Below are 22,331 nucleotides of genomic sequence, written 5' to 3' on the forward strand. Positions count from 1 at the left end.
TCCCAGCAGGGGTACCTCCCAGCTGGGCCCGCCCTCCCAGGACACCCTGTGCTCTCTCAGGCTGAAGGCATTCTCTCCCCCGGGGGGAGGTGGGTGTTGGGGGGTGACATCCTACAGTGTTTCTTAGCCCCTGCCCTCCTGGCACACACTCCAACCATTGTCCCCTGGGGGCACCCCACTCGGACCCGCCTCTCCCCCCACAGGCTCTGCCCGCCCGCCACTCACCATGGCTTCCATGCGCGCCCGCCGCTCCTCCTCCTCCTTCCTCCTCCTCATGGCCTCCAGGTCCTGCCGGGCCTCGGAGAAGGCCTGCAGGAAGGTGTCGAAGATGCCAAAGAATTCGTCTGGCTGCATCTTGCTGTCCTGCTCCCCAAAGTGCACCAGGGCCTTGGAGAACTGTAAGGGGGAGAAGAGGTTGGAGAGTCACCCCTGAGCACCATGGGCGACGTGGTTAGCTGGGCGCCAGCCAGAGCTGAGCTCAGGCCCAGGCTGGGGCGTTTGCATGGGGTCAGGGCTGGAGAAGGGGTGCCCCCTTGTCAGCAGGGTGCAGACAAGGCTGAAGGAAAAGGTGGAGGTAGACACCCTGGGGACATGAGGGTCCAAGCTGGCTGACGAGGCTGCCCAGAGCCATTTCTGGGTCTGTCACGGCGTGAGTATGGGACAGGAGCTACAGACCTTGGGACCGAACTGCCTGGTCAGAAATCAAAAGGACCTCAGAGCTCATAGTTATTGAACTAGTTAGTTACGTGTCCTGTGCCTCAGTTTTCTCATTTGTAAAGTGGGGATGATAATAGAACCTACTTCAGTGTTGTTGTGGGGGTTAACGAGTTAACAGAGGTAACCAGGCACTGCTCTTCAGTGAGAGCCACCATCTCTGACCCACTCAGAGTCCTCCAAGGAAGACCTCCCTGCCCCGTGTGTGCTCCACGGACCCGCGCGGGAGCTCCCGTGAGCATCTCAGCACTGCTGGACCCAGGCCCCATTCCGGACCCCCGGAAGGAGGATGCACGTTTTACTAAAACTCCCACAGACGGGTCCACGTGCAAGTCAGTGCGGGAGGCAGGAACTGAGGCCTAAGCTGACCTCCAGTCATTCTGACCCAGCTCTGTACAGCATAGCAAGTTCCTGAACCTCTCTGGATCTCGGTGCACATATCTGTGGAAAGGGCCAATAACCGTTCAACAAACCCATAAAGTGGGCAATGAGACCAAGGTAAAGCAATGCGGTGCCTGACACCTGAAGAATGGGTTAGCCCAGTGGTCGGCAAACTCATTAGTCAACAGAGCCAAATATCAACAGTACAACGATTGAAATTTCTTTTGAGAGCCAAATTTTTAAAACTTAAACTATATAGGTAGGTACATTGTTATTAACTTAATTAGGGTGCTCCTCAGGCTTAGGAAGAGCCACACTCAAGGGGCCAAAGAGCCGCACGTGGCTCTCGAGCCACAGTTTGCCAACCACAGGGTTAGGGTCTTTGCATCAGAGTTGCTATTGCTTCCTGGTGGGAGTGAGGACGTGGTTGGTCCTCGGGGCTCTGTGATTCTGGGTCTGTCCCTTCTGGGGCACCTGGTAGGAGTGGGTGAAGGAGTCCCGTCGACATAAGGCCGCATTAGAGAGGAGTGGGGCGGGCTAGGCTAGGGTGAGCGGAGGCTTGGGCACCCTCACCTTGTCCCGGGCCTCACTGAGCTGGTCCTCCAGCTCTGAGAAGCTAAAGCTGGACACCGTGATGAAGTCGCTCATGACGGGGACGAACTTGTCATTTGGTTCCCGTGCCTGGCGTTTCTGATATTCCAGCTCCTGGGGAGGGAGAGTGAAGTGCTGGTTAGACTGGTGGTGGGTCGGAGTCGGGACTTCCGGGTCACCACCCCGCCCTCCCTGCTGGTCCGTCACGGGGCAGTGAGCCTTCCTTGGGAAGAGGAACACCTGGGTGTCAGTTTTAAGGGTGGAAAAGGTTGGGGGAGTGACCAGCCAGTCCATCCACCTCTCTCCTTCCCTCGCCCACCCTGCCCTCTTCCTGTCTCTAGATTCGTGCTACCCAAGAGTGGCCTGCCACCAGCCGCGTCGGCCTCACCTGGGGAAGGTGAACAAACACAGGCTCTCGGGTCCCACCCAGACCTATGGGATCAGAGTCTGCCTTTTAGCGAGACCCTCAGGTGATCCGTGTGCACATCCAGGTGGGAGACGCGTTCCTAGATCTCGCTGGCGCTGCTGGCCTGGACCACGCTTCGGGAAGCACTTGATAAATTGGCTGTTACCCTCAGAGTGGCAGTGAAAGGTTCTTTCTCATATTTAACTTTGTTCTCTAAGCTCATTCTCCATACCTGTGACAACCCCCCCCCCCCCAATGCATTCAGTGAGGACGGGTATGGGGGACAGAGGGTTGGGGACATCCCCACACTGAGCCAGCCTAGCCGAGGGCCAGAGACAATGTCGTCAGAGGAGCCATCGGAGCAGGAATGGTGGTGACCAGAGACCTGGGTCTCCAGCAAAGAGTGCAGCCAGGCTCCTCTAGGGCCTGGGAGGGGTAAAGAGACATGAGGCAGGGACTCCTGGGGATAGCGGTCCCCAGTGTCACACTGTGCCACCTGCCCCTCGCCGGCGCCCAGAGGACGTGGGTCCTCTTTCCCACCTACTGGAGTCAGAGTTAAGCATGTGTCTGATCTACGGTTCAGTCCACTCCACCGCCCAGTACACACGTTGGACAGGGACCAGGTTAGTCTCAGGATCCCCCCTTGAGAGACTAACTTTAAGCCCCGGATAAGCCAATCATCCTCCCTGAGGCTGGCTCTGTGCTAGAGGCTGTGCTCATTATTCTAGCACCCAAGCCAGGGATGCTGGGCCGGGCAGAAGTCTGACAGGGTCTGCCGCCTGGGGGCCCACCGTCTGACCCAGTGCCCCTGACCGCAGCCCTCAAACCCCTGCGGCAGGAACGATGTACTCACCACCTCGACCGCTCTGAGGCCCTTCCTGAGGTTGCCTATCTCCTTCTCCAGCTCTGCCAGGCTGTGGGGGGACACGGAGGGAGGGACAGGAGATGAGGGTGGCCCAGTAGAGGGCAGTTCTAAACCCTGAGGCCTGGGGTTCAGTGGGCCTGCACCCCAGTCCTGCATTGGCCACTAACACGTAGCCAATCTCCACCTTCCTCCCCACCCACTGTGCTCTGCCGGTGCGGCTATAGAATAACAGGGGTGAAGCTTATGCTCTATAGAACCCCTGAGACCGGAAATGTCAGGTTTCTAACACATGGCCTCTAGCATGGATTTATTTTTTTACCACCAGGGGATAGGTGTAAGTTCATAACTTACAAGTATTATACTTGCAAGCAGTAAGCATTTGATGATGCTAGCCATGTACCACTGCATTTCTGCTTCTACTGAAGATGCTTCTATCAGCTTATACGTATATGTTCAGGTCTGACCTCTTGCCTATAGCAGATGCTGAGGGTGCCCCACCCACAGCTCCTTGGACCATTCACTGCAGTGCGCAGTGCTGACTTCGGCTATGAGCCCTTTTTCTGGGAGCCAGAGAGCAATGCCCCACCCCCCGAGCCCCTCAGCCAGTGACGGACAGGATATGGTGTATGATGTCCCAGCTCCCTCACCACTTGGCAAGACTAGAAGAGTGTCTTGCAGTATAGTCTCCCTGACTTCCCTGGAAAGGGTCAAGCTGCAGCTGCCCCCAGTGGTAGCTGGTGGAATTACATCCCTATTAGCAGCCTTCCCATCCCTGGCTCCCTTCCCCAGCCCCACTCTGATTCCTGGGAGATCCCAGAATAAAGGTTTGAAGAGCAAATAGTCTGCCTTCATTTGGCAGACTCAGAGACACTGCCCCTCCCTAGTCAGCCCAGAGTAGCCCCAAGGAGGACATTCGGACAAGAGCGTGGGTGGACATGAGAGGATGCGGCCTCGGAGGGACCCCTCACTTGACTTTGGCGGCTTCTGGAAGGTGCTGCAGTTCCGAGGGCATGTTCAGGATGTCGGGGAAGTGCTTCTCCAGGATCATGATCAGGTAATGGAGCAGGGAGATGCTCCTGCGGGGGAAAGGCAGCTCATGGCTAAGGGAACCAGGGTCAGCAGGAAACCAGGCTGAGGTGTAGAGAGAGGCCACGGGTTGGGTTGGAAATGCAGGGAGGGTCCAAGGGATGAGGGGCGAGGCTGGGAGCAGGGGGGGGGGGGGGGGGTGATGGAGGCTCAGGAAGCAGGCAGGCCGCACCTGTCGATGCTGGACTTGGTGTCGGCGATCTTGTTGAGGCTGGCCACCCGGAACCCGTAGGCGCCCCCACGCTGCCCCTTGTTCATGAAGTTCCCGATGGCCAGGACGATCTCCAGCATCTGCTTCAGACGCCTGCTGCGGACCAGCTCCCGGGAGGCCAGCAGGATGGCTGGGGGGCGGGGGAGTGGGTGGGAGGACAGTTCAGATCCCTACAGACGGGGCCAGGGCAGCTGGTCCCCTCGCACCCCAGGATGGTGCCACCACAAAGTCCAGAAAAGGGGCTGCAAGTGTCTTCCACTCTCAGAGGGGCAGGAACCGTGCCCACACCGCCACAGACCAGCTACTCCACACCTGCCCACCGCCAGGGCCGGGACCAGCTCGCCACACGCCAATTTGCCAAATAACGCATTCTTAGAGTGCGCCAACTCTTCCTAAGAATATATTCGAGAATATCTTTTCTTGTGGATATTAAAAGATTATTAATATATTCTTTCTCTGGATATATATAAGCATATAATACTTTCACTTTTCTAAACTTAGTGATTAAAGTGTAAATTTCAGCATTTTACATATAATGGGACTATCCGTACCTCTTTTTGAAATGCTGAATTTTATTGATATTTTTGGAAAGAAAAATATCCTCTCAAATTAAATTATAACATGTCACCAACTGTAATATTCCCAAATTACTTTTGTCCTATAAGATAATGGTGTGCTCTGTGGATGATGGTGTCTTTGAGTAAATAGGTGACTTGACATCTGTTTAATATCATTTTTATTTATTTATTTATTTATTTATTTATTTATTTTATATATTTTTATTGATTTCAGAGAGGAAGGAAGAGGGAGAGAGAGAGATAGAAACATCAATGATGAGAGAGGATCACTGATTGGCTGCCTCCTGCACGCCCCCCACTGGGGATCAAGCCCGCAACCCAGGCATGTGCCCTTGACGGAAACCTGGGACCCTTCAGTCCACAGACCGACGCTCTATCCATTGAGCCAAACCGGCTAGGGCAAATATCATTTTTAAAAACGTTCCCACCTTTAGGTATTTTAGCCATTTTATCCTCTTGTCTTAAGTACTGGCTTGGCTGGAAATACAAGTTAAGCCAGCAGTGACCAGAACTTCAGTAGTGAAGTCTAATGTGGAGGGCATGGCCCTTCCTCAGCTCCTCTGTATTTAAGGCAAATGTGCAGAATTGGGAGACAAGTCCTACACTGAAATGCTGGCCACTAGCTGTGGAATTGCCTTTTGATTATTAAATGTGGTGATAAGGAGACCAAAGTAGCCTCTGATCTTTGGCTTATGCCAAACTGAACATGCTGTAAGATGCTGCTATGAAGACAAAATGAGAACCGTCTGCTAAACGTGTGCAGAAAATCTTCAAGACAGTTAAAGGTAATTATAGGAGAAGAAGAAGAAAAAGGAGAAGGAGGAGGAGGAGGAGGAGGAGGAGGAGGAGGAGGAGGAGGAGGAGGAGGAGGAAGAGGAGGAGGAGAGTAATATGGAAGGATTGTCAGTAGCTTCTGAAGTTGAACATGTACATATTCTATGACCATTACACTTGAAGGGCATTTGAATAGTTTCCAGTCCCCCCCTTCTTAAATTACAAATAGACTGGTGAAATAAATTATGGTATATTGATAAATGGAATAAAATGCAGCCCTGAGAGTATATAACCCACTGCTACACATAACAACAGGAGTAACGCACAACCATAATGCTGAGCAAAAGGAACAAGCATAAGATTATTCATACTCTGTCCCACTTCTATAACGCTCAGGCTGGGCAAACCCTTTAGAGAGGAGGGGAGGGCAGTGGTTGGAGGGGTAATGTTCGAGGGGGGTGGGGCATGAAGAAGGGGCTAGAAACATTCCACTCGACCTGAAGTCAATCACACCGTGAGCTCACTTCACCGTCATTCCCCAAGTGGGACTCATGATTCCGTGTCCTTTTCCACACGCACATTTCAGTAAAAAGTTCACTTTAAAATAAAACTGCTTATAAAAGTTTCCATCAGTTTTTATTGGTTGGGATCGTTTCTCTTTGGTTGATAAGCTATTTGAAAAATTTGCGAAGGAATCCTCCTGAAAATGCTGAAATGTTGGCAAAACAGATGACAAGAGTTCAAAGGAAATCAGTGCAAATGGGGAGAGTCCCACGTGCAGTGCAGACAGTTCAGGGGCATTCATACGCATAATGGGCTCATGAATACATTCATAGGAGGATGTTTACATTGGAGACCGTATTCATCTTGCCTATATTCAGTAAATGTATTCATAATAAGAATCAGTAAATTTGGTATATCCCCAAAATGAACATATTCATAAGACTATATTCAAGAAATGCGTATGAATATATTCATAAAAGAACTGGTACATTTGTCAAGTTTGGGGAATGGGCCCAGAGGATGGAGGGTGTGTGGAGGGGTGTCAATCGCTCACCAACCAGCTCACCCAGGAGTATTTCCTCGGAGAACTGGAGGAATATGAACCCCACTCCTGCACCCTCCTCTGTCCCCACCCCGTCAAGCCCACTGACCTGATTCTGTAAGGTACTCTTCAGCCGCCTCTGCCCACCCCTGGGAGGGAGGAGACCTGTGGGCCCTTCTAGAACAGCAGCTACAGCCGGGCGGTGACGACCTTCCGGCAGGTTTTGCCATCTAACCACGCCTCGCTCTGCCTGGTGATGTGAAAGGCGGACTCTTCTCTGGCCGCAGTGACTACCTTAGGGAGAGTTGAGGAGTGGCCGCAGGAACAGGACATCATCTGAGCGTAAAGCCACCGGATGGCTAAGCTCCTTGGGTCCCATAGTCCCAAGTGCTATTGCCTACATTTCTCCACTGACCCAAGAGACACAAGCAGCTGAGCACATATGTCTTCGGCTGAACCCCTGACCTGCGCCTCAGGCCCCGAGGGCAGTCGGCAGCAGGACGAAGAAAGCTGTGTGAAGGGAAGGCCTTAGACCCGCAGGGTCACACTGACGGTGCTCCCCGCCCTTCACATCACAGATCACAGCCGCCTGCAGTGTCCTAGTTGGGTGCGAGTGCTTGCGTGTGGGTGCGAGTACGTGTGCATGTGTGTCAGGATCCAGATCACAGAAGATGTCTGCCTCTAGCTCTGTCATGCCCCGGAAACCTCCCTGAAGCAGCTTGGAGAACTCCAGAAAGGGTCATTTTCTGCACGGGGCATCCCAGGACGTGCCAGCAGCCTCGGTGTCCAGCAGAGGGGGCCCATGCTCTGCCCCCAGCCGGTCCCCCTCAGCATCCTGGACACCGGCTCCCTAGTTCGCGTCACTGACCCTGTCCTCACCACCAATGAGCCTCACAGCCTGGCCTGCATCCCCCTCCCATCCCCATGGCTACTCACCATCCTGACCACCTTCCTCTCCCCCTCCTGCCCCTCCACCTCCGTCTCTGCCACCCTCTGGGGAGTACACCAGGAGGAGAACGAGGGGATGGATTTTGAAGAACGACATTGTGTTCCAATCCTGACTCCACCAGGCCCCAGTCACGTGGCCTAAGGCAACATGTCCCGATCATCTCAGAGGTGAGAGCTCTGCCCCCGCAGGGTTGTGGTGAGGACCATGAGCCCAGCCGCGTGGAGTGTTTCATACAGCGCTTGGCACATGGTTCTCATTTAATAACCAAGGGCTCCTCTGGAAAAGCCTGTCGGTGTAGGGCGGGGTTCTCGCACCCAGGAAACCAGGCACCGCCCGGGATCACCTTGCCCATTTCCTCCTTTCCAGTAGCTCACACTTGAAACAATGTGCTCTGTAGTCTCCCATGAGCTGAGCATCTCTCCCGCAGGGTCAAGGTTGATGCGGCCAAAGCATGCCAGGAACTGTTCTCGGTGCTTGCTATTACATGGCCCCCCCTTATCTGTGGGGGTTCCGTTCCAAAACCCCCAGTGGATGCCCGAAACCAAGGACAGTACCGAACCCCATCATACTGTGATTCCTCCTGTAAGTACTACTTACGATAAAGGTTAATGTATAAATTAGGCACAGGAAGAGGTGAACAATAACCAATAGTACATTAGGACAATTACAGCAATAAGTTATGTGAACACGGCCTCTCTCTCTGATCATGGAGACGGCTACTTGGTGACTAATGAGGGGGAGTGTTTACAGCCCTGGATATTCTGGACAAAGGGATAGTTCACGCCCCAGGCGGAATGGAGGGGAATGGTATGAGAGTTCCTAATGATACTCAGAAAAGCACACAATTTAAAACTTAAGAATTGTCTGTTTCTGCAACCTTCCGTTTAATATTTTTGGACCATGGTTGACCACAGGTAGCTTTCAGCATCTCTATCCCACGCTGGGGCAGATGTCACAGATCCTCCGCCCTAGCGAGTCTGCATGCGGAGGCACAGGAAATGTGTCCGTGCGTGGCACATGAGCCAACATACACAAGTGCATATAATATCTACAAAATCAGCATTAGAGTTTGGTTTTGGATTTGGGGGGGATTTTCCTCTGCCTGTTCCTGGACTCCCTCCCCAGCCTCCCCAGATGCCTCTCCTCTCTGGCTTCCTCCACCCCCTCAGCCCTACCTTCCACTTTGGGCTTGGCCTCCGCCAGCCGCTCCTGGAACTTCTTCTTGAAGAAGAGGGCCTGCAGGCGCTGCTGGTAGTGGTCGATCCTGTGGATGGGGAGGCTACGTCATAGGCGGCCCCCCTCCGGCCTGGCCCCAGCCCCAGCCCCAGAAGCCAGCCAGGCCCCTCCTCAGCCAGCCTTCCCCCACCCCTCCCGCCACACCCGCGGCCGACCTGCTCATTTCATAGAGGAAGCGGTCAGCGCGGGCCATCCGCTCGATCTCATGCTTGTGCTCCTCGAGGAGGTCAATGTCACTCTTCTCCGGGACGAACTTGAGGAGCTGCAAAGAGCAGGTGGAGGTCAGACAGGAAGCTGGTACGGCGGCACAGCACACGGAAGCCCACACTGACAGGCTCAACCCAGGAGGCGTCCCCTTAAGACACAGGCATCCTCTGCGGATGGTCTGCATTTCATCTGCCCGAAAGGAACCACAGGGCACTTGATTCTAGCCTGCCTGCCTTCCTTCCTTCCTTCCTTCCTTTACTTTTTTAAAATTAAGAAATAACTTACATAGAGCAAAGTACATTATTCTTAATTATACAGTTCAGTGACTTTCTTCTTTTGAAACCTTTATTGAGGATATATATATATATATATATATATATATATATATAGAGAGAGAGAGAGAGAGAGAGAGAGAGAGAGAGAGAGAGAGAGAGAAGAACATGCCCCTTTTAAATGTGCAGGTCAATGAGTTTTACAAAGCTACCCGCCACCACCCAGACAAGATGCAGATTTCCATCCCGCCAGAAAGTTCCCTTGTGTCACTTTAAGCAGCCAGCTCCTCCCCCCACCCACCCCACAACACAGCCTCTCGGCTGAAGTTTGTCACCTTAGGGTGGATGTGCCTATTCTTGAACTTCTTATAAATGGACTCAAGGTGTGTGTTCCCTTTAGTGTCTGCCTCCTTTCACTCAATACAGTGTCTGAGATTCATCCACGCTGTAAGGGCCGCTCACGGGGGGGGGGGGGGGGGGGGGGTGGTGTTCTGAGTGTATCCCTAGGAGGGGGGCTGCTGGGCAATTGGGCAGGTGTGTGTGGCCTCTGTGTGCCCTGCCAAGTGCTTTTCCAGATGACTGCCTGGAACGAGAACTCCCATCACTTCCCCTCCCAGCCCACACTTGGATGGTCTGTCTTTCTAATCTTAGCTATTCTGGTGGGTACGTGGGGCCACCGCACACACCCACATCGACCCTGTTTCTCTGATGACCAATAGGAGCCACTTAGAAATTCTCCTTCATGAAGTTTTTGCTCATTTTTAAGTGCCGTCGTTTGCCATATTCTCACTGGTTTGTAGAGTTCTTTATTCTAAACATGAGGTCTTTGCTTGATATACCGACGGCAAACATCTTCTAAGGCAGTGATGGCAAACCTGACATGCTTGTCAGAGGTGACACGTGAACTCATTTTTTTGGTTGATTTTTCTTTGTTAAATGGCATTTCAATATATAAAATAAATATCAAAAATATAAATCTTTGTTTTACTATGGTTGCAAATATCAAAAAATTTCTATATGTGACACGGCACCAGAGTTAAGTTAGGATTTTTCAAAATGCTGACACGCCGAGCTCAAAAGGCTCGCCGTCACTGCTCTAAGGTTTGGCTTGTCTTTTTGCTCTAATATAGAATAATGTAATACAGCAGTGCCTTGGATGAACAGCGTTCAGGAGTTTAATGAAGTCAGTTAATGGTGGTGTGGGTTGGCTGAGGGAAGTTTCCAGAAACCTCTCTGCCACTCCTCCAGCCTCCAGTCTGATTTCTCCTGGACCACTGGGTCTCTGGGGGGCTGTCGGGAAGGGGTTCGCTGCCTCCCCTTGAGGGGCTCACCTGCTCCAGCATGTCCTTGGCGAGGTCCTCCTGCTCGTCCATCTTCAGGACGGCCTGGCGGATCTCCTCGTTAGACAGCTTCAACCTAGGCAGAGCCCAGCCCTGAGCAGCCTGGTGGTGGGTGTCCGCTCGGGACAGACCCCGCTCACTTCTCCCTCCTCCCTCACGGAACGTAGAGCACGGAGCACCTTGGAGAGTCCTCCCCAGCTCTGGCAAAGCCTCCTCAGACTACACTAACTTGGTTCACTCCCTAAGCTCAACAACGAGGTCTTTTCGCCTCTGCCGATGCGTCTCCGGTCTGTGCCTGAGTCTCCGTGGGGGCTGACAGGGGGACAGGGGCGGTTGGGAGTAAAGGGACATCTTGGGTGCAGCCTGAGACACGGGGAGAAGGGTTCTGATCTTCCTCCTCCTCCTCCTGCCTAAGATGCCCGCAGCATCTCCCTGGGAGCGCGGGAGGAGGGCAGGCCTCTAAGGGGCAGCTTCCTGCTTCCCTCATTCTCGGCAGACAGAACAGCCTCAGTCTGGCACAGCCTCAGCTCCCGCACAGCTGTTCAATCCGGCTTATCCGCTTGCTGTCTGGGGGGGGTTTGGGGGGGGAGGGAGGAGCCCACCCCCGTCACACACACACACACACACACACACACACACACACACACACCTTCCCAGCCCCTCCAGGCACTCAGCCAATGGGAGCCTGGGGTACAGACCTCTGCCCCACCAGCAAGGGGGAGGAACAGAGGCCTGGGCCTTGTGGGAGGGAAGGAGGGGTGGGTGTCCCAGGGACGGCTGGGGCAGCACTAAGAATAGTCTGGGAGGCGGTGCCCTCTGACCCTGGCCCAGGCGGGAGGCCCCGCACAGAAGCTGTGCTGTTGGTGCACATACTGCCCTGTTTGTTCTGCAGCCACGGGAAATGCTTGGGGGCTGAGATCATGCTGCTTCGTGGCCTGAGCCTGGGGGCCTCCATGGGCTCAGAGCCACTCCACCAGCAGACGCTGACCAGGCTGGTCAGGAGCCTCGAGCTGGGGCAGTTTCCTGTGTGCAGAGCCCCACGCTGCTGACATGGGTTCCCGGGGAGGGTTCTAGATCGGGGCCTTGTCCCCTTTCCCAGTGGGCAGCGGACAGGGGAGGCCAGAGACTGCTGTCACCCCAGTCCTCGACCACCTACTTCCCCCAGGCATTCAAGTCCACCATCTCCCTCCACACGACCCATCTCAGTCCTCTGCGTCCTGGGGGCCCAGCCCTTCCCACCAGGAAGGTATCCTGGGGCAGGCCCCCCAGGGCTGGGCAGGCCCCCCAGGCCGGGCGGGACCCCACACGCTGTGCAAGCACTTACTTGGAGAGCAGGATGATGCAGTTCTGTGCCCTCCGGCCATCAATGACCGACAGCTCTTTGACCTTGCGGGAGGCCAGGTAGATGTCCTCTGTGGAGCCCAACTCTTTCTGCAACCAACAAGCCAGTCAGAAAGGTGAGGTGTGTGTCTCCCCCAAACCTCTACTCTCCGCCCCGCCCCCTGAAGGAGCCGCCCCCCTACCAAGCAGGCCAGGCTCCTGGTGTGAGAGAAAGCGAGAGGAAAAGGCTGGGGAGAGAGGAGGGTGGGTCATTCCTGACCCAGTAGGAGGCACCTGGGACTTCACCCTGGGCTAGGATGAGTTGGGGGCAATGAAGAGCCCTTTTTAGAGATGGCCCTCTCTGGGCAAACTAGAGAGGAGCTGTTCCGATGGAGGGAGACACTGATCCCTATGGCTGCGGGAATGTCATAGGATCTACACATCCCCAGAGACTCCACCCCCACTCCCACCGCCCCACCCAAACTCCCCAAAATGTAAGAAGCTGGTTCTAAGTCCCCACAAGGTCACAGTCCCTGGACTCCTGGAGACTTCAGGACCGGCCCAATGTCCTCTGGGGAGAGGGCATCCACATGTTCAGAGGTGGGGAAACAGGCAGAATTCCCTGTAGAATTCTCTCCTTGGAGGTTCTAGCAGGTGCATTCCCAAAAAATCAAAGACCACCCCCCCACCCTCACCCCCACCCCCTACCTTCTCTGAGCCCCTAATGAGCTTCTATCCTGGGAGCTGCCTCCAAGTACATGCTCCATGCTGTGCGCCTGCAGGAGCCGCCACTCACATGGCCACCTCTGCGAGCTGTGCCCAGTCTGCTCAGTCCTACAGGACGGCCTGGTGCCCCCCTCCTGGGGGGGTGGGCAACAGACCAGGAGCTTCCTCCTCACTCCCGTGCCCATTCTCTCCACCGCGGGCCGGGTCTGCTAGTGCTAAGCCCTCTCCTACATTTCGCTTTCTCTTTGGGGACCTCCCCAGGCCACCCTGTATCAACGGGGAATGAGACAGAAGGTAATAAGGACAGGCCTGCTCCTCGGGGCCCAGGGCCAGGCAGCAGCCTGGGGGAGTAGTTAAAGGTCAGAGCATCCAGGCCCCTCAGTGACTCACCTGTTGAGAAGTATTAGTAATCAGCTCCTAGGCAGGCAGCAGCCACAGCCAACAGAGGATTAAACATGCACAACGTTAGCCAAGAGGCCCAGGGACCCAGGGAGAGGAGGGGAGACATGGGGCCCCTCATCTCTACTCTGCTGCTCCATCCCAACCAGACTCCTGGCTGGAGGGGGGGCCGGGGAGGAGCACGCATAGGAGCAGCTTCTAGCAGACATGCACCCCCAAGCCAAACTCAGCGGAGGACAGGCAGTGCCCCCTACAGGTCCTGGGTGCAGAGGACCCCGCCACTCCCCACTGAGGCCCACCAACCCCAGCTGCTGGTCCCAGGCGTCCCTCTCCTCTGCCTGGAATCTCCACCCCATGAGTTAAACTTCCTAAACGGAGGAGGAAACACAGGGAACTTGAGCCAGGCCCTGTGGAAGTTGTGTTCCTTGAGGCAGAGGGAAGCAGGTGTCCCTGAATTCTGTTCCCTGTCCCTTGCCCCTCATCGGTCTTTGAATCTCTCAGGGGAGTTGAGGAGGCAGAGCTCACCCCTGGTTCTCCCTTCCTGACCCTGATGAGCTGAAATCACTAAGTCAGGGCCCATGTGGGGCAGAGAGGGAGACCCACAGCGCATAGGCCCTCCCTCCGCCCACAACCACCCAGGTCCCCCGACAGCAAGAGGAGGCGACCGGCTCTGCTGCTGTGAATTTAACCCCAACCACTTGGCCTGGGTGAATTTTGTGCCCAGACAGCGTGCTGGACTGAGTGTGCTCAGAGCAGCGGGGGGAAGGGGGTAGCAGAGGGAGAGGAAGACAGACCAGGGGGCTTTCTGTCTAACTCTTCTCTACTCACCAAATGGGGAGCCCCAAACCCAGCCTGTCCTCACCCCCACAGCCCCTCTTTCCCTACTGCCCCCCGTCCCAGCCCTGCCTCCGGATCCGGAGATGATGCTCAAAGTAGACGGAGCATCTTTGCAGGAATGACACCCCTTGCAGGCACTCCCTGCATCCCCAGGCCCCCCTGGAGCACTGACATGCAGGAGCACCAGGCACTCAGGATGCCTCCAGTTGCTGCCTGTGCCCATGCAGCCTGGCACAAGCAAGGGCTGAAAATGCCTCCTGCAAGCAGATGCCTTCAGCACCCACATTTAAATGACATAAACAGCCATCTGGCTTTTCTAGAACCCCCAAACAGGCCAGAGCCCTGCCCCCGCCCCTTTGGCTAGTCCCCTGGGAGCAGGGACACATGCCCTCAGCCCCCACTGCCCTCAGGAAGGGTCAGCCTCGGGCCTGGACTTGGCAGGAAGAAGTGGGGAGCCTGGTCACTACATGCAGCCGCTGCCCAGGGCCCAGGAGGGCACAGCCCCATCAGTGGCACCTGGGGAGTCCTCAGGCTGGGACCCTGGGCTCAGCAGAGAAAACACGGAAGAAAAGAGCACAGCCCTGAGCAGAAACAGCCCCTGGAGGCAGGCCAGAGAGAAAGCAAACCCTTCCAGGCCTGGGCTGGTAATGCCCAACTGGACTTGGGGGCAGCCCCCAGATGTGCCACTGCAATGCAGATTCCTGGGCCCCAACTCATTTCCTGACTCACATTCACATGAGGATGCGGTCCAAGAACCTGCATTTTTGGCAATCCCACAGGCACTCGGCACAGTTAAGATCCCTGGCTCAGGAATGCCCTGTATTCTGCCCCCAACCCCACTCCCCTAATGCTGCTTACTCATCAGCCATCTGTACCCAGCGCCTGCAGAGCAAGGCCCAGGGCCTCTGCCTGCCTGCCCGGGCCTGGTCCAGCCTCAACCCCTAACATGACCTTGAACGTTAGCATCCTCTGCTCCCTGACTCTTGGGGGTGTTGAGAGATGAGAGTATGTAGAGAAAATAGTTTGAAAAGTTAAAATGCCTTTTAGATACAGTCCCTAAATCCTGTGGCCAAAGAAAGAGCAGGATCAGCAGTGGCCAGGCCCTCGGACTCCACCTCCAGTGCTCCAGGACGAGAGAGAGAAACCAACACATGCTCATTCATCACTTGATGTGTGACTACAAACTGTAATACTATGGGATGTCTCCCCTCCTGCACTGCACGCCTCCACTTCATATCTATGTTCCCAGCAAGCACATGGGGCCTGGCAAAGGATCAAATCATTCAATACATTCAGGAGGGAAGGATGGAGGGAGGGAGGGGCTATGTGTCAGACACTGTGGGTGTAGTAAAGCGCAAATGTGAAGTCAAGGCTAAAAGTCAAGATCCAAGAGGCTCGAGGGGCAGGGTCTTACCTGGTGCCTCTGATAGGCTGAGAACATTTTCTCAAAGTCCTGTAGGTCCAGAATCCGAAATATCTGCATGTCATCAATCTCATTCCATACGGTGCCAGGGACACGCTCCTAAGATTCGGGGCGGGGAGGACACCCATGGTTGACTCACTTCCTTCTCTGTGGAGATGGCTGGTGCCTCCCTACCCCCACCTGCCCCCAGGGGCACACATCCTGACAGCCAGGCGGCCAGGCCCTCAGAAGGGGGTCATCCTCCCCTCTAACCTCCACCCTTTCTCAATGCTTGGCCCCAGAGTAGAGGCCAGAGACAACCTCCTTCCCCGCCCATCCAGGTGGGGCCACGTGTAAGCACGTTACAGAAATCGGCGGGTGAGCCGAGCGAGGGATGGGCGAGTATGAAACTCCTTCCAGAAAAGCCAAGCTGAGCCAGCGCTCTCAGGGCCTCCCCCTGAAGGCGGGCTGGTGGGGTCAGAGGCAGGAAGAGTGTCCACACATATTGGGGATCCTGGCATCCTTAGCGCCAACGGTATTTCCTGCATCTGATATGGTCATTTTCTCTCCCAGGGGTCTTCCTCCCACTTTCCCAGATTCCCAGAAAGCGGATCAATGTCAAAGGCTGGGACATCCTGTCCCCTCCAGTGACTGCCTGGGCCAAGACTCTGCCACAATTTCCTGTTGGTCAGACCCAGGGAAGATGGCCCGTAGCTTATGACTGGGAAGGACCCAGGAGTTTACATTCCACAGCCCCTCACCATAGGCCCCGTCCACCTCTGTTAGGACCCTTGCAGTGAACCCCACCTCAGGGGCCTTGGAAGAAGCTGTCAGCCTCTGGGGAGGAGCTGCCAGCCAAGCCAGGCCACTCCAGTGGTCTTGTGACACCTGAGGATGGCTTAGAGCAGGGGTGGGCAACCCCTGGCACGCGTGCCAAACATGGCACGCCAGTAACTTTTGCTGGCACGCGAAACCCTCTCTTATAATCTTCCATTTACAATTTTTTCTTAATATTGACATTTTTATTTTTCAGATAAATTCAGTGCAGGTGCATCTTAGATAAATAAATAATTTTACATAACAGGTTATCTTAAAGACCATAGACATGGATTGACGAGAGAGGGGAAGAGCAATTTCTATGCCTCTGCCTTAACTCTCCCTGCCTTCCAAGATCCGACCAGTGTTTTGGTTTCATCCACATACGCTTGTGAATCTTTGTTCTCACTGATGAATTTTGTTAAGTCTCGTAATAGGAGTAGCCTGATGGATGAAAGTAGGGCTCATGCATATCTCTGAAGGTCACGAAATATAAACCTAATGTAAAATCTCTGTCATCAGTGATGCAGCAGCAAAAGTCCCACTGGTAATATCAAAGGGAGTCATAAAGTTTTCTGTCAGACTATCAGTGTACATGTATACATTAAAAAATAAATGTATTTTTCATCATCATATACTGTGTTTTTGTCACTTGAATGAATTTTATTATTTCTTCAAGGTTCTTCACATACGTACACCTTAAGAGGTATCAAGTAGGCGTAACATGTTCTCAAAAAATTAGGGTTGGCATGCAGAAGAATTTTGAGTCAGAGATTTTGCTGGTTTTGGCACACACTCACAAAAAGGTTGCCCATCCCTGGCCTAGAGGGTGCACCAGAGGTCCTCCCTGCAGGTGCTCCACCCCCTCCTCCAAGAACCCACCTCACCTACATCTTTGCTGACTTTTCAGGTAGCGCCTCCCACCGTCCTCTGGCTGCAGGGCAGCTGGGGAGCTTTCCTAATGCCCCCGCCTTCTCCCCCACCTCCCCCACAGCAAGTCTTGGAGAGAGAAACATACCTTTCACTCACGTTTATTTTCTTAAACTCTGGAAAAGGGGAGGCTAGGCCAGAGCAGGGGGTGGGGGCATTCCTGTGGCCTTCCTAAGGCCGGGGACCCTCTTGTGGAATGCCGGGCTGGGAAGCTTGGAGCGGCAAGGGATACAGGCAACTGGCCAAACCCAACACAGACGCATTCTTTTCATGGCAGAAGCAGCCACTGTGTGTGTGTGTGTGTGTGTGTGTGTGTGTGTGTGTGTGTACGCACAGGAGCACACGTGGGGTCGGGGAAGAGGAAGGGACCTGGGGAGAGGGGCCAGGCTCCTGGAATGGGGAAGGTAGTAGCAGAGAGGAGATAGCAGGAATGGAATTGGGGCAGGCAGGGGAGAGAAACTTCTAATTCGGTCCCCACCTAAACCCAGGCCTGGGGGGCAGGTGGGCACACTGGGAAAGCTCAGAGCGGTGAAGCCTCCCATTGCTCCCCATTCCCGGTGAGGCCAGGATGAGAAAAGGGGCGGATTGAGAGGGTGGGATGCTGAGCGCTAGGAAGAGACAACAGACTGAGGGCCAGCCTCTCCGCGTGTCTTCCCAAACGCCCGCCCTCCCCCGTATTCGCCACAGGAACGCCCGGTGGGGTGCGCCGAGTCTGCAGCCGGACAGGGGCACGGCTATTCCAGTGTTCTCCACACCCTACATCCACCAAGTTACCCCGATGTGCCGGCCATGCATCATCATCCCCAGATTTAGTTTTGCTGCCACTCTGGCCAAGGCCCCATCACCTGCGGCCTAGATTCCTGGAGCTTCTGCCCCTCGGGGACATCTTGTGTAAGCCAGGGAAATCTTTCTCAACGCGCATGCCACTGTTTCTCTCAAGGAGCATGTGGGGTCAGTGAGACCAGGCTGGCTTGCTCTGTCCCTATCTCATCACTCCATGGGACCACTGGCAAATGGACGGGGACTGTTCTCTTCTCATGTTAGGGGGGCGGGGGGGAGGGGAAACCGAATCTCAATGGTGCTTCCTTACTGAGCTGAAGTGTAGATGAAGTGAGATAACAGACTCAAAGCACACATGGCAGTGCCACCAATAACCAGTCTATTATTACTATTAATATTACAACTTCCTCTGTGTTAGTCACTGGGCACGTACTTTATATGTATTAAAACCACCTTTGCTATGGATTTCATAATTACCCTCATCTTACAGGTCAAGAGCCTGAAGCCCACACGATGAAATGACCCCTCGTCATACAAGTCAAAGCTTGTGGCTGGGATAATAGGTTCACAAAACATTATTTGACTCCCCGCCACCCACCCCGGCTAAGAAACGTCTGCAGCTCCCAGGACTGCTCCCCGATGCCTATTCCACCAAAACGGTGCTTTCCAGTCTAGGAATGAAACTGGCCTGCGCTGGGGCCCTGAGGAATTCGGTAGGCTTTATTAGTACTGGACCCCGGAGAAAATCCTAGGCACAAAGCTCTAGATGATAAAAATGTTGCAAAAATGTTTTGCCTTGTCTGTATTCCTTAATTGCTAAGGTACCTAATCAACTTTTCGTGACATTTTAAAACCATAAATTTAAAGTTGTAAGTATAGGAGATGCAGATTATATCTTTTTTTACGACAATTTAAAAACATCATTTCTGATTATGGACAATGAACATGCCCACCCAGCCTCTGGCCTCTGGTCCTGCAGAGCTGGCTGCCAGCTCCCATGCCCTTGCCTTCCTGCCTTGCCTCGTAACCATGGAGAAGCATGCACAGGGCACAACTGTGCAATGCAGCTGCCACTGACTTCAACAGTGTTTCTTCAACATGCTGCTAAGAGGTGGCTCTAAAGTTTTAATAACTCAGGTTGAAGGTGTTATCAGAGGCCCAGGAGACTACGAATGGGCTGTACTCATGCATCGTGTTTCTACCTGGATCACAGAACCAGAGGTGGAAGGAATCGTAGAGATCACCTTACAGACAAGTAAATGGAGTGTGGACAACATGAGTGGTTTCACAGGCCACACGGTTAGAGCCAAACCTGGTCTTGTTAGAGGGTAGAACCTCTCCCTCAGTCCATCCTCAGGATCTAGAAGTGTTTCTTCAAACACACTTCCTAGATCCAAAGGTCAGAGGGCACCCATTACTCTCAGCTCCAATCATAGCTGCTGTTGAAGGGTGAGTGTGAGGCAGGCCAACTGAATCCAATTGCCTTACATGTGTTTATCTCAGGGACAAAGTCACTGATCCTCTTAATAGGACACAGTACAGAACCAGGTGCAGGGCTTGACCCAGGCTGCAACTGGCCTTCATTTTCTAGGGGTCTAATGTGACCCAGGACATCTATGCTCTGTGATCTTGAACGTCCGATAGAGAAGTCAACTCCACACTTGGGTCTGGAGTGGGTGATTAGTGGGTAATATTTGTGAGGGCCTCTCACTGCTGAGCCATCTAGAGAGTAGCACCATTCTCCTGGGAAGATGCCAAAATGGCTATATCTTGGCATCAAATTCTTCATTACAAGGATGTCATAGCCCCTGCCATGGCCTCATTTCAGTCCTTGATCTTTACCATCTCAGTCCTTGGTCCAAGATCTTTGCCCAGAACTTCTACCCTTTTCCTCAGATTCACCTTGTCCTTATGGTTCCAGTCCAGCCCTTGCCTTATCTAGAAAGAACCCCTGCTTGGTCCATGCTCTTGTATCTATATTACTCCATTAATCCTCAGCACACAGAAATTCCTTCTGTAGGTGGCTTGGGCAATGCAAGCATTACCACATGCCGAGCCATGTCCTCCCAGGGTAGAATGTTCTTCCCGGTGGACAGTGAGCTGCCTGGCATCAGCAACCCCATCTTTTGCATCCTCTATGTCTACCCTTACACCCACCAAAGAAAGAGCCCAGGGGATAGATCTCCAAACAGTGGGGCTGACTGCCCCCCAGCTGTAGGAGAAGGGATGCACTGGCCTCCCCTGGTGACTCACCTCATTCAGCTTGACCCAGTTGAAGGACTTCAGCGGGTGGGAAGGTTGGGGGACACACTTCTTCCTGAGTGAGACATCACTGCTGGGGAAAGGGTCTGGAGGGACAGGCAGGCCAATGCCGAAGCAAGGTGGGGCGCCAGGGGGAGTGGGAGGCCCCCCAGGTGGAAGGGGTGGTGGCGGTGGGGGACAGCAAGTGAATGGTAAAGGGGGTGCAGGTGGAGGCAGGTCATTGGTTGTCATCGAGGAAGTCAAGGTAAGTGGGCCTCCAGGGGGAGGTGGGGAAGATACAGGTCCTGTCTGTGAGGAGACAGAAAAATCAGAAGAACAAAGCCTTCAGCAATGATACCTTTCAGGTGTCCCACTATTATTCCTTTCTTTATTCTTATTCTCTATCTACACTAGATCTGCCAATCCTGCTCTTACCTCCCACCTACACTGAGCTCCCATTTTCTCTCTGTATCTCAAACATCCACCACACACACAACCACAGATAGATAGACACAAACGTCAAACACTCACACACAGACACTGAGCAAAGTCACAGTCGCCACAATGCAACGGCAGGGTTGACACAAAGAGTTGTGTAGGCCACTACCTGCTGAGGGCGGGGAAGCCAAAAGCCCACCTGCACTCTACTTCCAAGGTGTGCTTCCTGGGACAGCACCACCCAGAAGAAGGAGCATTACTTTTACTAAGTAACACAAAGGTGTCACCCTTACAGCTTCAGGAGCCCCCTCTATGCGGGGATGAGGCCCCCCTCTCTTCTCCCTCATCCCGGGATCCTCGGCCCCTCCCCACACCTGCTCTTCCCTCCATATCCTGAAGGTCTAGGCTCATCTGTGTGGAAGGAGAGGAGAGTGCCCACGTACTGAGATCTCACTGAGTTGAGCTACCAGCTCAGCCACTTGTCCCCGAGCCTGGCGCAGCTCCTGGGACTCTCGGGCCAGCTTGTCCTTCATCTTGTTCAGCGTCCGCATCATCTCTTCCTTCTCCAGAGTCTTTGTCTCACACTCTCGCTCCTTCCTCTCCAACTTGCTCACCAGTTCCGTGTGTTCTGGATGATGTGGGGTGGGAGAGGAAATGGAGAGAATGTGAGTCTGCATGTGTCCCCCTCCAGGGGAGGTGGGTCCTGGGCTGGCCAGCGGGAGGGTGTGTGGAGCGTGTAGCAGGTTTAGGCAGAGCTCCTCACCTTTCCGGAACTTCTCTGCCTGGTCTCGCCACTGCTTCACTTCATTCTCATTGATGAGCCTGGTGGGGAACAGAGGGAGGATCCTATTGAACGTTGGCACTCGACCTCCCATTGGTGCCTGGACCCCAGTCTATCTGGCCACATCGAGGAGGGCAGGATTTTGACTCTCCGGATGTTCCTCCAGGTCCCCATCCCTTCCTAGTTCTCACTGTGTTTCTCCATGGACCGTGAAAGGTACGAGGACCCTCAGGTGCCCTGTAATCTAACCCCTTTGTGAAACAGTTATTTTGTGAAACAGTTAAATCCTGAGATGAGACTGGAGACAAGATTTTAATGGTAGAACTAGGCTCAAATCTCAGGCTTCCCTTAGCTGTAATGATTTGTACCCCTTTGTAAAAACAGGTTTTTGCACTGACAGAGATCACAATATTGGCACTACCATGGTGCAGGCTGCTAAAGACCAATGTGTGAGAGTGAGAGAGGCCACCCATTCCAACAACACAGAATGAGGGTGAGGCGGGGAGGGTGTCTAAATTATAAGAAGTCCTCATTTGTATCAAACTCTTGCAACTGGGATAAAAGTAAGCTTTCATTTAGACATCGAGGTACAAGGGAGGTGAAACCCCAAGGTGAGGCCCCAGTAATCATGTCTTTGGTAAACCTGAGAATGTGGAAGAGTGAGATCCATGACTCTTGGCCTCCTTAATGAGGCTAAGGCTATAAACAGGGGACAGTGTGGAGAAGTAACTTGGGCAGAGATTTCTTTGGGGAGAACCACCGCCATCATCCCCGGTGCTGCCACTTCCTTCACTACCATCTGTGAAATGGCTTCTTTGAGCCTCTCAGAGAGTTTTGACCCAGGTTCCTTGACACTGGGCAGGAGGCATGGTGGACTGGGGTCTGACTTGGGGCTGGGCAGGACCAGACAGTGAGGAAGCATTAAGCAGGACAGCGCTGCTGAGCTGGGGTCCAACAGCTCTCTAGAGTTTGTTGGCAGTAGCTGGATTGTTTAAGATTCATTTTC

At 53.8% G+C, this 22,331-nt stretch overlaps 1 protein-coding gene across 4 annotated transcripts in view; it reads right to left on the minus strand.

Annotated features, from left to right (window-relative positions):
- DAAM2 (dishevelled associated activator of morphogenesis 2) overlaps positions 1–22,331 on the minus strand; it is a 105,761-nt gene that overhangs the window by 2,906 nt on the left and 80,524 nt on the right. For 3 of the 4 annotated variants that reach the window (XM_036316377.1, XM_036316379.1, XM_036316380.1), the window contains exons 12-25: positions 21,308–21,366; positions 20,988–21,172; positions 20,119–20,415; positions 15,352–15,459; positions 13,092–13,118; positions 11,980–12,086; positions 10,647–10,731; positions 8,992–9,098; positions 8,776–8,864; positions 4,216–4,384; positions 3,926–4,033; positions 2,946–3,006; positions 1,669–1,800; positions 226–396 (exon numbers count right to left, since the gene is read on the minus strand). In XM_036316377.1, the coding sequence (XP_036172270.1) occupies positions 226–396; positions 1,669–1,800; positions 2,946–3,006; positions 3,926–4,033; positions 4,216–4,384; positions 8,776–8,864; positions 8,992–9,098; positions 10,647–10,731; positions 11,980–12,086; positions 13,092–13,118; positions 15,352–15,459; positions 20,119–20,415; positions 20,988–21,172; positions 21,308–21,366 (1,705 nt within the window). The remainder of the gene's footprint in view (positions 1–225; positions 397–1,668; positions 1,801–2,945; positions 3,007–3,925; positions 4,034–4,215; positions 4,385–8,775; positions 8,865–8,991; positions 9,099–10,646; positions 10,732–11,979; positions 12,087–13,091; positions 13,119–15,351; positions 15,460–20,118; positions 20,416–20,987; positions 21,173–21,307; positions 21,367–22,331) is intronic. The other variant, XM_036316381.1, reaches the window with a different exon arrangement.

The sequence above is a fragment of the Myotis myotis genome, unplaced genomic scaffold, assembly GCF_014108235.1.
Source record: "Myotis myotis isolate mMyoMyo1 unplaced genomic scaffold, mMyoMyo1.p scaffold_m19_p_7, whole genome shotgun sequence".
Taxonomy (NCBI): domain Eukaryota; kingdom Metazoa; phylum Chordata; class Mammalia; order Chiroptera; family Vespertilionidae; genus Myotis; species Myotis myotis.